Source organism: Onychostruthus taczanowskii, unplaced genomic scaffold (genome assembly GCF_017590055.1).
Source record: "Onychostruthus taczanowskii isolate IOZ18803 unplaced genomic scaffold, ASM1759005v1 scaffold228, whole genome shotgun sequence".
Lineage (NCBI taxonomy): Eukaryota > Metazoa > Chordata > Aves > Passeriformes > Passeridae > Onychostruthus > Onychostruthus taczanowskii.
The window spans coordinates 42,707-58,540 of NW_024499551.1; the positions used below are offsets into that span (position 1 = coordinate 42,707).

The 15,834-nt window shown below is 53.2% G+C and overlaps 1 protein-coding gene across 1 annotated transcript in view; it reads right to left on the reverse strand.

Annotated features, from left to right (window-relative positions):
* Positions 1 to 2,321: 2,321 nt before the first annotated feature.
* The window catches only part of ARHGAP25 (Rho GTPase activating protein 25), a 19,127-nt gene continuing 5,614 nt past the window's right edge, over positions 2,322 to 15,834 (reverse strand). The window contains exons 3-11 of the mRNA XM_041405279.1: positions 14,210 to 14,297; positions 12,138 to 12,257; positions 10,593 to 10,800; positions 9,390 to 9,522; positions 8,728 to 8,801; positions 7,585 to 7,706; positions 5,957 to 6,141; positions 4,975 to 5,549; positions 2,322 to 4,201 (exon numbers count right to left, since the gene is read on the reverse strand). Coding sequence (XP_041261213.1) covers positions 3,991 to 4,201; positions 4,975 to 5,549; positions 5,957 to 6,141; positions 7,585 to 7,706; positions 8,728 to 8,801; positions 9,390 to 9,522; positions 10,593 to 10,800; positions 12,138 to 12,257; positions 14,210 to 14,297 — 1,716 coding nt within the window. The 3' untranslated portion in view covers positions 2,322 to 3,990. The remainder of the gene's footprint in view (positions 4,202 to 4,974; positions 5,550 to 5,956; positions 6,142 to 7,584; positions 7,707 to 8,727; positions 8,802 to 9,389; positions 9,523 to 10,592; positions 10,801 to 12,137; positions 12,258 to 14,209; positions 14,298 to 15,834) is intronic.

Here is a 15,834-nt window from a genome sequence, read left to right on the forward strand (position 1 = left end):
GTTTGAGCTCTCGGGTGCAGGATCCTGGTGCAGGACCGTGGCCCAGGGCTCCCTGCTCTGCTCCCAAAGGCCAGCGAGGATGAGGAGCTCCAGCAGGGGAAGCACGGAGCAGCCTGAGCCCTGCTGGCACCACCTGACAAACGGAGCAAAGGCTCAGCTGCAATTTTCGTTTTAAAAGCCATTTCTTTTGAAAGCTTGCCCTCACCAGTGGGGCTGGAGGTCTGGGTGAGCAGGAGCAGGTCAGGGGGGTGCCAGCAGTTTAATCTGCATTTCCATCCCTGTGCCACCCCTGACCCCACACCCTTCACTGCCAGCAAGGGGACAGATCCAGCTCTGAGGACGCAATGAATCTCTAAACACGTGTCCCACCTCTCCTGCAAAGTGTAAATGTGATTTTTTTTTTTACGTTTCACATTTACAGAGCTTTCTTTACCCCAGCTAGGAGGGACATAGAAGGGAGCACCACATTCCCAGCCCCCCAGTGGAAACATCCCTTCCCAGGGCGTGACAACACTCCATTTGCAGTGGATGTTTTGACCTTTCCCTCCTCGGCGCTGTCTGTAGCTGCTGTGTTGGGAACAACTGTCCTTGGGGTGCTTGGCTGACCTCCTGACTCCTTTTGGAAAGGCATTTCCATAGAGCTCTCAGCACTTCAAACCAGCACCAGACTTTTAGTGGCATCAGAAATGTGGATGCGTGTGAAGGGAGCACTTGAGAGCGCTCAGAAATGCATCCCTGGAGCTCCAGGAAGGGACGGGCAGGGTAAAGGTGTCGCTGAAAAGACTCAAAAGCCCCCCGGTGGCCCGAGGGGTTGAGTGTGGATCTCACCCAGAGCACGTGGAGCTCAAGGGGAGCCTCTCGGGCTGGATGGCAGCCTGGGCCAGCCTTTATCAGGGAGATGAGGAAGGAAACGCTGCCAGGGAAAGGACAGGTTTACCTCTCACATGCTCAGAACGCAGCTGCCAGGCCAGGATTTATCCTCATTTCGTTAGCCAGAGGTCGGAGCCTGGCCCCTGCCCCCCCTGGCTGGGGGGAAATCTCTGCCTGGGTGCTGAGATTACAGGAACCTGCCCTGTTCCCAGCCCCTTATCGGGACATTGTGTGAAGAGGGCTGGAATATCACATCGTGTTTTTACGCGTGATAAAGCAAATTTTCACAAGGCACACCAGCGGCTGCTGATGGGCCCTGGGCCACACAGGGGTGCAGGGGGACCTTAGGGACAGGGCTCTGGGTGAAAAGGGCTTTTTGTGAGGCTGATGGGCTCAGGAGAAGGAAAATTGAGTATTTCCTTCTTTATTCACCTGGCTGCATTCTCTGCTGTTTCCCAAAGGCTGAGCACACCCTGCAGTCCTGCAGGGGCAGCTCCACCTCTGCTCTGCCCCACAAAACCCCTGTGTGTGAAGCTACAAACCTCATTTCTTGAGAAACCCAGCCCTGCTCGTGGGAATCACCTGCTGGGGAAGCTCTTGCAGAGGAAAGGGGGAATCCTGCCCTTGGTGGGGATCCTCATGCGGGGAGATTTTGGCAGCGTGGACCCTCCAAAGTAAAGGCATGAGTCAAATCCTCCAAGGATGGAGAACACCAGCATTCAGGGCCTGCTTGAACATCTCCCATCTCCTAAACCTGCAGGGTTTGGGGCTGGAACAGATGATTTTGTCCAAAAAAGAGCTCATTTGGACAACTCTTAGCCCCTGCTGCCCGCCGTGCCCCCTGGCATCATCAGGAGCCTCCTTTTTTCCAGGTTATTTTTCCTGCAGCTCCACAGATCCTGGTGCTGCAGCGAGGTGGCAGGAAAACACAGGGAAGGAGGGACAGTGGCACTGCTGCCAGCCTTTGGGACACTTTTTCCTCCCCACCTGGGTGAACAGCTGTGGGTACACCCAGCCTGGCGTGTTTTCTGCCCAAAATCAGCCTGGTCTGGGGGTCTCTTTCAGCTCCCACGTGAAGGAAGGGAGGATGGACTGCATCACTCTGGAATCCTGGGGAGAACAACATGTTCTCCCTGCTCCTGGGGCCTGGACAAAGCCTCCTCAGCCACGGCTGGACACTTCCTGCACGTCCACCTCGCCTCCCCCAGCAACGTGCTCCTCTGGGCAGCGGCCAGGCTAAAAAAGGAAACTTCCTATCGTGCCAAAAACAAAACTTTGATAAATATGAGGGGATAAGCCACAATAAGCGTGACTGGCTGGGGATCCAAACACAATAATGTGGGAAGGAAAGTTTTGTTTTCTTGCCTCTCGCACCTACCAAACCCTTGGAGACAAGAGAGTGAATTCCTAAATGAATTTATTTAGTGAGTACCTGAGAAGAGCAGAACAGACTTCCTGCTCTAGCACAAAGAATGCAGTGAGGGGGCTGAAAGGATGGCCTGAAAGGTGTCTTGCTTTCATCCCACACTGCGTGGCTGGACAGTTTTGGATGCAGTGGGACCTGTGGTTAATTTGGAAAGCCATGTCACATTTAAAGGGAGAGGAAAATCCTCAGCCAGATCTCAGGGTTATCACCTTGGTAAAGCTCTTGTGTCCTCACGGTGCAGTGGGAGGGTTAAAGGGTGAAAAATGTCTTTTTGGAGATTTCCAAGCCTACAGGACAGGGCTGGAAAGGATCTTTTTTCTCAGTGGTAGACAGTCCATTGTGCTTTTATATGGCAGGAGCAGCATCACCCTCTGCAGGGGATCCAGAGTCAGTGCCCAAAACCTGCTGAGCTGAAAGGCCCCAAAACCCCTCCGTGAGTTTATAATGCCTCCTGCCCCAGGAACAGCAGAGATTCTCTGCTGCTCCCACCCCAAAAAGCTTCCTGGCCTGGCTGCAGAAGTAGAGGGAGGCAGGAAATGCAGGCTGGGCAGCAGGCAGATTTTGGGGGTCTCACGCTCTGGGGTCTCCAGCAGAAGATGTGCAAGTGCAGAAAATCCAGAGCAGGCTCTGGGCTGAGCAGAGAGGACACCCAGCCCCTCAGGGATGAAAAGGGAGCAGTTTCATAGATCTGGCACGGGCAGTCCATGGTTCTCTGCCTCTGGAAAAAGCTCATTTTAAAAAAGAAAAGAACTCCTCATTGTCTTACAGCTCAAGGTGCCCATGGCTCTCTCCCCTCCAGGCTCTCAGGAACTTCCATCACCTGACCTCTGTTGGAAAGTCTCTCTTTCCCAGATGACCTCTGCAAACCCTGCAAATGTTAATGGGTGGAATATCTTCAAAGAGTCCCTGTGATCCTGCAGCCACGGGGTTGTTTTGCCTATCGGAGCGGAAGCACAGGAATGCGCAGTTTATTCTAAATAACGTGCACTTGTCCCAGTCGTGGGGGTTTCTGAGCCTCAGCCAGGCCTTTGCACGTCATTACAGTCTGCTGTGAAGGAATTATTGGCCTCTTCACACTTTTGATCTTTGCAGAAAGGAGCGTGTGGCATTTCCAGCCCAGATGTCCACCACGCTGGAGGGAGAAGTTTCTCCCTAATGACTCACGCTCACATTGGTGAGGAGCTTCTTGCAGAGGTGAAAAATTAAACAAACACTGAAGCAGCTCTGTCAAGGTCATTGAAATCACAGGAAAGACTCGTGAGTGGCAGCTGTGAAGTGGTGGCAGACTCTCTGGAACCTCCCAGTCTGATTGTTGGGATCCATGGATGTTTTGCCCGGGGTATCTCAGCAGGGAGACAGGAGCTGCAGGAGGGACAGTTCTGGTTCCTTCTTGTGAAGGCACAATGGGTCCAGAACCCAAAATTCTGTGTGCAATCCTAACTGAGCAGCAGAAGTGTTGGCCTGTTCCCCAGGTAACCTGAGCAGCTGACAGAAGAGCTGAAGTAAACACACCCAAAAAAAGCTAAAGGATATTTCTGACATTTCCTGGTTCAGAGCATGAACCAGCCCTGCTCTCCTTCCTGCCCCCGGCTGTGGCAGGAGCAGGACCCTGGACAATACAAGCCCCTGGCTCTGAACCTGCAGTCCCTGAGCATTCCTGCATTTGGTGTCTGTGGAAAGCTGGGTGTCTCCTCCTAGTTGGTTTTGGCACCAGTTTGACTCGTGGCTTTAGTCAAGTTTTTTATCTTCTCCTCGAGCATCCTGGTTTTCCTCTCCAGCTCCTCCCGCGAGCGCTCTGCATTCATCAGCCTCAGCTCCAGCTCCTCACTCCTCTTCTTCTCCTGCTCCAGCTCCTGGTTCAGCCTCACCACCTTGGCCCACACCTCATAGTTTTCCTTCTGGAGGCTGCAAAAGGAAACAGAGCATGAGAGGCATGGATTGGACTGGGTCGGATTGGATTGAGTTGGATTGGATTGGGTTGGGTTGGGTTGGGTTGGATTGGATTGGGTTGGGTTGGGTTGGGCTGGATTGGATTGGACTGGACTGGGGGGGATTGGATTGGATTGGATTGGATTGGACTGGATTGGATTGGACTGGATTGAAAAAGGGCTGGGAAATCATTTGGCTCCCAGGGAGTCTGACCTCAGACTCCCTCAGCACCAAGACAAGCCAGAGGTGCTGCCCTGAGCCCTTCAGTGGCCACATAATTCCATCTAATAAATCAATAAATTAATACATGTCTATTGATAATGGGATATAATCATAACATAATAACAATATGTGGGGCTGATGGTTACAGCCAACAGTGTGACAACGCTGCTGGTGAATTCTGGAGAGTCTGATGGTCCAATGGTGTGGTAATAACAGGAATGATGACAGGGATTGTGCAAAGGACTGCAGGAACACTGCAGTGCCACTGAATGATGTGTAGGAGCTGTGGAGCATTGATGCTGGGATAACACATCACCCAGAGCATTGATGCTGGGATAACATCACCCAGAGCATTGATGCTGGGATAACACATCACCCACAACTCATGCAGTGCAGCACACAGATTTTCAGACAGCCTGCTAAAAGCTGTGTTTTATTATGGACCACTTCTGTGACCTCCTGCATACCCTGCTGGTGAATGAGCTGTGCAGTGTTTCTGGCACAGCACCAGCTGCTCCTGCAGTTACCTTTCCACCTTCCCCGTGTAATCCTTCCTCTGCTCCTCCAGATCCTTCTCCAGCTTGTGGATCACGCCTTGCAGGAACTCCCTGCTGTCCTGCTCAGCCCTGGGCTCCTCAGCAGGGCTGCAGCTGGGGCTGGCAGGCTCCTTTGGCTCGTGGCAGGGGCTGAAGCAGGGCAGGAATTCCTTCTCGGAGGTGCTGCTGGCCGGGCTGGGGCTGGAGCCGCTGCCCTCCCCGCTCTCTGCCACGCTGTCCTCGCAGGCTGCAGCCCTGTGGAGGTCCAGCAGCTTAAAGAGATCATGGGACAACGTTCTCTTGTGTCCCTCGCAGGCCACGGGGCGTGGGCTGCTCTTCCAAAAGTCACTGGCGAGGACGTCACTCCTGTCCCTGCTGCCCTTGTCCCCCGGAGCTGCCAGGGAGGATTTCCTGCTGGGCAAGGTCTGGGTTCTTTTCCTTGGCTGAGTTTCCCACGTTCCCAGCGTGGCTGTGGTGGGCTCTGTGTCCTCCCCGGGGATGCTGGAGCTGGCAGCTGGGCCAGGGGTGCTGCTGGAGTTGGGGTGATCCCTCTGGAGAGCAGAGCCCTGGAGCAGACAGGGCACAGCTTTACAAAGGGCACCTTGGCCACACTTTTCCATTGAAACCCATTTTGAATTGCACCACATTTACGATTTTTGCAGGGATCCCTTTGAAGAAAAGCCTTTAAGCCTCAATGTTTTCCCCTCACCAGCCTGAGCTGGAAAGGTTTCATGTGCTCGGGCCAAAAAGCTCCGGGAGTTCTCAAACTCCCCAGAGCAGCAGATTTTCCACAGGAAAGCGGGAAGTTTATCTCCATCATTTTCCTGATGTAAATATTCCAGGGGTGACAGACAGAGCTTTTGAACCTATAAATAGCAAATGCTTCTCTGACCTGCCAGAGCCTGCCACAATTAACCGCGCGTTTAACGAACGCAGGTTAAGTTAATTTATCGGGGAACAAACCCAGCCTTACCCTCTGCCTCTGGGTGGTGCCTCTGGGGTCCTCTGCAGCTCCCCAGCCCACGGAGCTGCGAGGGACAGGAGCTTTCTTCTCGTTTTTTGGGGCAGGTGGGGAGGGAGGCACATCCTTGGAGGGGGGAAAGAGCTGCTGGTGGTGGCTGATCATCACCGTCATCACCCTCTGCACCTGGGGCGTGCCTGGGGGAGCAGAGAGGCTCAGGGCAGGGCCAGGGGGGCCCTCCCTGCCCTGCCTCTGCTCTCTGAAATGGAGAGGGGACAGAAAAAAGGAGCAGGGCCATGAAGAAAAATGAAGTAAAAGCGTGGGAAATGGATTTGTGGAAAAAAATCTCAAAACCTGACAGAAGGCTCACATCGTGTACGTCTACATACAAACCTTAAGATGCAAAATACTGGCTTAAAAATACCATAAAAATAAGGCAAACGTTGTCTTTGCTCTCTGAAATGGAGAGGGGACAGAAAAAAGGAGCAGGGCCGTGAAGAAAAATGAAGTAAAAGAGTGGGAAATCGGTTTGTGGAAAAATCTCAAAACCTGACAGAAGGCTCACATCGTGTACGTCTACATACAAACTTTAAGATGCAAAATACTGATTTTAAAATACCATAAAAATAAGACAAATGTTGTCTTTGCTCTCTGAAATGGAGAGGGGACAGAAAAAAGGAGCAGGGCCGTGAAGAAAAATGAAGTAAAAGCGTGGGAAATGGGTTTGTGGAAAAAAATCTCAAAACCTGACAGAAGGCTCACATCGTGTACGTCTACATACAAACCTTAAGATGCAAAATACTGACTTAAAAATGCCATAAAATAAGAAAAACGTTGTTGAAAAAGAAAAATTAAACTGAAAGCAAGTTTCAAAAAATGAGACTAAATACTTTTTAAAAATAGAAGTATAAAAAATACATTATAGTAAGACCCACAAAAAGTGATTTTAAATTATTGACTTTAAAACATTTACAACACAGTGTAAAAAAAGTGTAAAACTAATAGTGTAAAACTAATAAAGCAAAAAATGTAGTGTAAAACTGATAAAGCAAAAACCACTCATAATATATTGTCATTAAAAATAATTAACTTCTAATTGTAATAACAGAAATTATAATATCTATATTATCTCCCCTTCACAAAAGACTAAAAATAGAAGAAAAAATTTAAAACAACTCTCAGTGACCCCATATCTAAGTAAAAATATATATATATATATATATAATCCAATATAAAATTAAAGGAGCACCCACATTTCTCTGAGTTTCCTCCAAGAAGGATTTCACACCTTCCTGCTCTGAGCAGAGATGACCTCAGCAAATCCCTGAACTCCATGAGGGCAGTTTTGTCACTTTGTCAGTTCCTGAGGGGGTTTTTGTCACCACAAACACATTTACAGCACGACAAGCACACAGCTGCACTCTGCCCAGGCACATTTCTGCCTTTCTTTCAGCTCCAGCACAGAAAATCTTTAATTTGGAGGCTGTGGATGCCTGAAAATTGAAATATCCTCCGGGGTATTGAAATTACTCCAAATGCCTCAACATTGAAATATCCTCCAGGATACTGAAATTACTCCAAATGCCTCAAATTGGAAATGTCCTCCAGGATGCTGCAGTTACTCCAGGGGTCCCTTTTACCTCTCATGATGACTGCAGGGTCCTCCACCCTGGGCCTGAGCAGGTTCACCCCAATCACTGTGGCCAGGTTGTCCACGCTCATCTTGTTGACGCTGGAGTTCAGCTGGATTTCATAGAGAAACCTGCCAGAATTCCAGAGAGAGGAGTTCACGTTTGAGAGGGGGGAGATGGCAAAAAATCCTGGTGGAAAAAATCCTGATTCATCCTCCTGACCAGCTCCTCCTCTCAGCCACAAGGGCAGAGCCACTCGGGCTCAGGACTGGTACCAGAATGAAAACCAGCACGAGAGGAGCTGCTGCCCTTAGAGAAAGGAAAGAAATCCCTTCACCAAATCCCCACCCAGGCTGGGTGAAATCTGGAGGTTTTGGTGCACAAGGTTTTTGTGAAAAAAAAAAAAAAAAAAACCAATCAAAAAACCAAACCACAACAAAACAAAACAAAACAAAAAAAAACAGGAAAGCTACACCTGGTTTGAGTTCCCAGGGATTTGTGAGTGAGTTTGAGGGTGGTGATTCATGCTCAGACATTCCCAGGGGGTTTATCCCAAGGGGCTGGAATTCTCCTCTACAAAAATCAGGAGCTGGTGACTCGCAGGGAAGCAGAGCTCAGCTCAGGGAGGCTCTGCCTGGAGGGGTCACCCCTGGGGTGCCAATTCTGCTGCCCAGCACCAAAGCTGAGCTGCCCACGCCCCGTGCAGAGCACTGACCTGCAGATGTAGCTCAGGAGGTTGTAGTTGTCTCTGGGGAGGAGGGACAGCTGCTTCACGAGCTCCTGGTGGCCCTGAATGGTGACAAAGAGCTCCAGGAGGGTCCACAGGACCCAAGAACTGCTCCTGGTCACTCCAGCCCCAGGGCAGAGGGGTGTCCCTAGCCCGGGGAGAGCTCCAGACCGTGTGGTGGCACTCGGGGACGGGGCTGGGGGGGTGACCCTGGGGATCTTTTCCAAACTCAGTCATTCCATGGCTCTGGTTCTCCTGGTTTGCTGCCCCATCTCTGCAGGGAATGTTCTGCAGGGCTCAGCAAGGAGGGGCAGCCCCAGCAGGAGCAGGGTCCCCCCAGCCCCCTGGAGGGGTCACCCCTGGGGTGCCACTTCTGCTGCCCAGCACCAAAGCTGAGCTGCCCACGCCCCGTGCAGAGCACTGACCTGCAGATGTAGCTCAGGAGGTTGTAGTTGTCTCTGGGGAGGAGGGACAGCTGCTTCACGAGCTCCTGGTGGCCCTGAATGGTGACAAAGAGCTCCAGGAGGGTCCACAGGACCCAAGAACTGCTCCTGGTCACTCCAGCCCCAGGGCAGAGGGGTGTCCCTAGCCCGGGGAGAGCTCCAGACCGTGTGGTGGCACTCGGGGACGGGGCTGGGGGGGTGACCCTGGGGATCTTTTCCAAACTCAGTCATTCCATGGCTCTGGTTCTCCTGGTTTGCTGCCCCATCTCTGCAGGGAATGTTCTGCAGGGCTCAGCAAGGAGGGGCAGCCCCAGCAGGAGCAGGGTCCCCAGCCCAGCCCGTGGTGGACGAGCTCTGGGGAGAGCTGATCCTGCCTCGTCTCCTCCAGCACCTTGTGGACATCCAGGACATTTTTAACCCCAAAGAGAAGCAGAAATTGAAGCTTTAAAATTCACAAACCCCCGTGGCCAGGCTGGGAAACCCCACTGCCTTTGGGGGCAGTTTTTCTTTTTCATTTTTCCCCTTTTTCTCTCCCCAGATTCCAAATCCCCGTGGCCGGCACTGCTGTGTGCCCTTGTCCCCTCCAGCTCACAGCGTGCCCTGGCACTGGAACTGATTTTTTTTGGAAACAAAAGCAGCTGTACCTTTGCCTCATCAGCCTCCAGAGCCTGCCCACAGAGCAGGAAATCCTCGTACTGCAGCCAGGGCACCACGGGCTCGGGCAGCTCCCGCAGGTACAGCTTCAGCAGGGAGGCCACGGTGTGCACGTCGGTGTCCCTGCAGCCAGCAAGGGACACTCAGGGCCAGCAGGGCCCCACGGGGCTCTGCCTGAGCTCTGGGGGCTGCTGCGGGCACAGGGAGACGGGAAAAGGGGAGCCACAGCCAGGGGGTGAACTTCTGGAGGGTTCCCCATGGATCCTCTCCTCCCCAAGCCCTTCTGGAAGGTTCCTGCTGGATCTTCTCCTCTTTGAGCCCTCTGGAGGGTTCCTGATGGATCCTCTCCTCCCCAACCCCTTCTGGAAGGTTCCTGATGGCTTCTCTCTCCTCTTTGAGTCCTTCTGGAGGATTCCTGCTGGATCCCCTTCTCCTCAACCCCTTCTGGAGGGTTCCTGCAGGATCCCCTTCTCCTCAACCCCTTCTGGAAGGTTCCTGCAGGATCCCCTTCTCCTCAACCCCTTCTGGAAGGTTCCTGCAGGATCCCCTTCTCCTCAACCCCTTCTGGAAGGTTCCTGCTGGATCCCCTTCTCCTCAACCCCTTCTGGAAGGTTCCTGATGGCTTCTCTCTCTTTGGACCCTTCTGGAGGGTTCCGGCTGGATCCCCTTCTCCTCAAACCCATCTGGAAGGTTCCTGCTGGATTCTCTCTCCTCTTTGAGCCCTTCTGGAAGATTCCTGATGGATCCACTTCTCCTCAACCCCTTCTGGAAGGTTCCTGCTGGATCCCCTCTCTCCCTCACACCCTTCTGGAGGGTTCCTGCTGAATCTCCTCCTCTTTGGACCCTTCTGGAAGGTTCCTGCTGGATCCTCTCCTCCTCAAGCCCATCTGGAGGATTCCTGATGGATTCACCCCTCTTCCTCAAGCCCTTCTGAATCCTCTCTCCTCCTCAAGCCCTTCTGGAAGGTTCCTGCTGGATCTTCTCCTCTTTGAGCGCTTCTGTAAGGTTCCTGCTGAATCCCCTTCTCCTCAACCCCTTCTAGAAGGTTCCTGATAGATTCTCTCTCGTCTTTGAGCCCTTCTGGAAGGTTCCTGCTGGATCCCCTCTCCCCCTCCATGGTTCCTGCAGGGCTCTGGGGGTGGCACGGGCTGTTTTTCCCCGGGCCTGGGGGTGGGATGGGGGAGCAGAGTCACCTGTGGAAGGAGGGTCTCTCGCCGGCGTCGAAGGCGTCGCGGAGCTGCCGGACCAGGCTGTCCTGGCCGGGCAGGCGGAAGATTCCCTCCTCGGCCACGCCGTGCTCCAGGATGAACTCGGCGCTCTTCTGCACCACCAGGGGCACCAGGTGCTGCCCAAACTTCTGCTCGTGGGCCATGGTCTGTGCCAGGCACTGCCCGAACACGGCTGGGGACAGGGCACAGCTCAGCCCGGGGTGTGGCGTTCGTGTGCTCCACACTCTGCGCTGCTTTGGTGTGAAACTCTAAACTTCACTAAAAGTGTCTGCAGTGCTCCTCACTGCCTTCACGGCGGGGGGAGAACCAAGGAAAAGGGAGCAAAGCCCTTCTCCCATCTCCCATTCCAGGCAAAATCCTTCTCCCATCTCCCATTCCAAGGAAACCTTTCTCCCATCTCCCATTGCTTCTGGAAGGTTTCTTTGAGCCCTTCTTCCAGGCAAAACCCTTCTCCCATCTCCCATTCCGAGCAAAACCCTTCTCCCATCTCCCATTCCGAGCAAAACCCTTCTCCCATCTCCCATTCCAAGGAAAACCCTTCTCCCATCTCCCATTCCAAGGAAAATCCTTCTCCCATCTCCCATTCCAAGGAAACCTTTCTCCCATCTCCCATTGCAAGGAAAATCCTTCTCCCATCTCCCATTCCAGGCAAAACCCTTCTTCCATCTTCTCATTCCAAGGAAAATCTTTCTCCCATCTCCCATTCCAGGCAAAACCTTTCTCCCATCCCTTTCCAGCCCAGAACCAAGGATACCACTGCAGCTTCAGGTCCAAAAAGTGCCAACAGCAAATTGAGGCTCCGGGGAGGGCTCAGAGCCCCTTCCAGGAGAGTTGGAGAGGGGCTGGGGACAGGGACAGGACACAGGGAATGGCCTTCAGCTGAAGGAGGACTGATTTAGCTGGGATACTGGGGAGGAATTCCCAGCTGGGAGGGTGAGGAGGCCCTGGCACAGCTCCATGGCTGGGTGTGAGGAGGGTGAGGCTGAGACCCAGGGAGGGTGGAGAAAAAATGGGGGCAGGAAGGATGGAATTCACAAAATTCACAGAATCCACAGGAAGGATGGGCTGGGCAAGAAAAGCGAGGAAATCAGCAGGGGAAAAACAACATTTTTCCAAGGCTTTATCCCTGAATGGGAATTGCTGTCAAGAGCATTTTCAGGGTGAGAAAGGAGGCTGAAGAAGAAGATGAAGCCAACCCAGAAATGTTCATCCTTGGCTTTCCTCAGCACTGCCCCTGTTTGCAGCAGCCCCAGCACCAGGGGAGCAAGAAAAGGCAGGGGAAAAGCAAAGTGAGGAGTTTGGCAGGTGAAAAATCAACATTTTCCAAGGCTTTTATCCCTGAATGGGACTTTTTCTCAAGAGCATTTTCAGGGTGAGAAAGGAGGCTGAAGAAGAAGACGAAGCCAGCCAGGAAATGTTCATCCTTGGCTCTCCTCAGCCCCATTTTCCAGGGATTTCTGAGCCAACCCCACCCAGCTGCATTCCCGGGACAGAAATTCCTGGTTTTACCTCCCGAGGCCGAGCCCAGCGCCCTGCGGATGGACTTCACCCACTCCTCCAGCTCCGCCTGCGAGCTCGCCATGAGCACACAGGGCTCCTGCCCCGCGCGGGGCTGCTCGCCAGCCGCCCCTGCAGAAACACGGCCGGGGCACAGGGACACCTTACTGGGCAGAAAATACATTTACTGGGCAGAAAATACACTTACTGGGCAGAAAATACAGTTACTGGGCAGAGGAACACATTTACTGGGCAGAAAATACACTTACTGGGCAGAAAATACACCTTTACTGGGCAGAAAATACACTTACTGGGCATGCAGAAACATGGCCGGGGCACAGGGACACCTTACTGGGCAGAAAATACATTTACTGGGCAGAAAAAGACATTTACTGGGCAGAAAATACACTTACTGGGCAGAAAATACACTTACTGGGCAGAGGAACACTTTTACTGGGCACAGGGACACCTTACTGGGCAGAAAATGCACTTACTGGGCAGAGGAACAGTTTTACTGGGCACAGGGACACCTTACTGGGCAGAAAATACCCCTTTACTGGGCAGAAAATACCCTTACTGGGCAGAGAACCACATTTACAGGGCACAAAATACACTTTTACTGGGCACAGGGACCCCTTACTGGGCAGAGAACCACATTTACAGGGCAGAAAATACACTTACTGGGCAGAGAAACACATTTACAGGGCAGAAAATACACCTTTACTGGGCAGAAAATACACTTACTGGGCAGAGGAACACTTTTACTGGGCAGAAAATACACTTACTGGGCAGAAAAAGACATTTACTGGGCAGAAAATACACTTACTGGGCAGAAAACACACATTTACTGGGCAGAAAATACACTTACTGGGCAGAAAATACAGTTACTGGGCAAAAAAAGACATTTTACTGGGCAGAAAATACACTTACTGGGCAGAAAACACACATTTACTGGGCAGAAAATACACTTACTGGGCAGAAAATACAGTTACTGGGCAAAAAAAAGACATTTACTGGGCAGAAAATACACTTACTGGGCAGAAAACACACATTTACTGGGCAGAAAATACACTTACTGGGCAGAAAATACAGTTACTGGGCAAAAAAAAGACATTTACTGGGCAGAAAATACACTTACTGTTACTGGGCAGAAAATACACCTTTACTGGGCAGAAAATACACATTTACTGGGCAGAAAAACACTTTTACTGGGCAGAAAAAGACATTTACTGGGCAGAGGAACACTTTTACTGGGCAGAGGAACACATTTACTGGACAGAGGAACACTTTTACTGGACAGAGGAACACTTTTACTCGGCAGAAAATACACATTTATTGGGCAGAAAATACATTTACAGAGCAGAAAATACACATTTACAGATGAGGGGGGGGAAAGCACATTTAAAGGGCAGAAAATACTCATTTAAAGAGTAGAAAATACACATTTACAGGGCAGAAAAAAACCACATTTACAGAGCAGAAAAAACACATTTACTGGGCAGAAAATACGCATTTAAAGAGCAGAAAAGACTCATTCTTATTGTTTTTTTTTTTTTTGGTTTTTTTTTTTTTGTTTTTTTTGTTTTTTGTTTTTGTTAAATGCTTTTGGCTCTGCATTTCCCCGTTAAACCTGCAGGGGAAGCGGAGTTTGGACCTTTCCCACTTTGATGGGCAGGGAACAGAAAGTGCCGCAGCTGCAGATGTTCTGGGTTAGGGCAAATTTGGGAGAAAACTTCTGGAAATGCTGAAAGAAAACTTTTGGACAGGTGGGAGCTGCCAGTGCTCTTTTGGCTGCGAGAGAACCACGGGAGAACCATTTCTTCTTGTAAAAAAAAATCTCCATAACATTAACAAAAAGGACTTTTCTCTCCCTAAGGAGACTGAAAAAAGACAATTCTAAAGGCAATAAACTGACTGAAATTTTAGGTTTTGTTTCTTTAGATTAGCATTGAGAAGAAAAAAAGTTGTGGGGAGAGGAGAAGTGTTCTAAAAGTTTTGTTTCAGAATTGTCATTATTTACTTATTGGGGAAGGGAAGGGAAGGGAAGGGAAGGGAAGGGAGCTGCCCGAGGGGGGTGTCCTCACCCGGGATGATCTCAAAGATGAATTTCCCTCCTTCCTCGGGGTTTGTGGCCAGCACGTTGATGGAGCTCCCCTGGAGAGACAGGCAGCCCTAGGACAGAGCAGAGCCCTGAGTGCCACCTCTGCCAGGCCAGGGTGGCACCCAGGGGGGCAGCGCTGCCCTGCCACGCCCTGCAGGAGATCATTTCATGGAATCATGGAATCCCAGAACGGCCTGGGGGGAAAAGCCCATCCAGTGCCACCCGTGCCGTGGCAGGGACACTTCCACTGTCCCAGGCTGCTCCCAGCCCTGCCCAGCCTGGCCTGGGACATTCCCTCCCATCCCTTCCATCGCTGGGGACACCCCCGGCAGGGACAGCTCCAGAGGGGACACCCCTAACTGGGACAGCTCCAGAGGGGACACCCCTAACTGGGACAGCTCCAGAGGGGACACCCCTAACTGGGACAGCTCCAGAGGGGACACCCCTAACTGGGACAGCTCCAGAGGGGACACCCCTAACTGGGACAGCTCCAGAGGGGACACCCCTAACTGGGACACCCCCAGAGGGGACACCCCTAACTGGGACACCCCCAGAGGGGACACCCCTAACTGGGACACCCCCAGAGGGGACACCCCTAACTGGGACACCCCCAGAGGGGACATCCCCGGCAGGGACATCCCCAGAGGGTACACCCCTAACTGGGACACCCCCGGCAGGGACACCCCCAGAGGGAACACCCCTAACTGGGACACCCCCGGCAGGGACACCCCCAGAGGGGACACCCCTAACTGGGACACCCCCAGGTGGGACACCCCCGGCAGGGACATCCCCAGAGGGTACACCCCTAACTGGGACACCCCCGGCAGGGACACCCCCAGAGGGGACACCCCGGGCAGGGACACCCCCAGCAGGAACACCCCTAACTGGGACACCCCCGGCAGGGACACCCCCAGAGGGGACACCCCTAACTGGGACACCCCCGGCAGGGACACCCCCAGAGGGGACACCCCTAACTGGGACACCCCCAGGTGGGACACCCCCGGCAGGGACAGCTCCAGAGGGGACACCCCTAACTGGGACACCCCCAGGTGGGACACCCCCGGCAGGGACAGCCCCAGAGGGGACACCCCTAACTGGGACACCCCCAGGTGGGACACCCCCGGCAGGGACAGCTCCAGAGGGGACACCCCTAACTGGGACACCCCCAGGTGGGACACCCCCGGCAGGGACACCCCCAGAGGGGACACCCCCGGCAGGGACACCCCCAACCGGGACACCTCTGTCTGGGTGACCCCTCCCGGCCCCCCCGGCTCCCCCAGCCCCACCTGCGGCTTGGCCTCCTCCTCGTCCTTGTAGTAGAGCAGCTGCTGCCCGCGCAGCACGAAGAAGCGCAGCTGCCAGTTGCGCACCAGGGCGCGCTGCTTGCGCAGCCAGCCCAGCTTCTGCGGAGGGGGCAGCGCAGCGGGGTCCGCGGCCACCACACTGCGGGAACGGGCTGGGGACACGGACACGGGTGTGGGGACAGCGACAGGGCAACGGGGACAGGGGGACGGGCTGGGGACAGGGACAGGGCAACGGGGACACGGGGACGGGCTGGGGACAGGGCAATGGGGACACGGGGACGGGTGTGGGGCCAGGGGCAGGGCA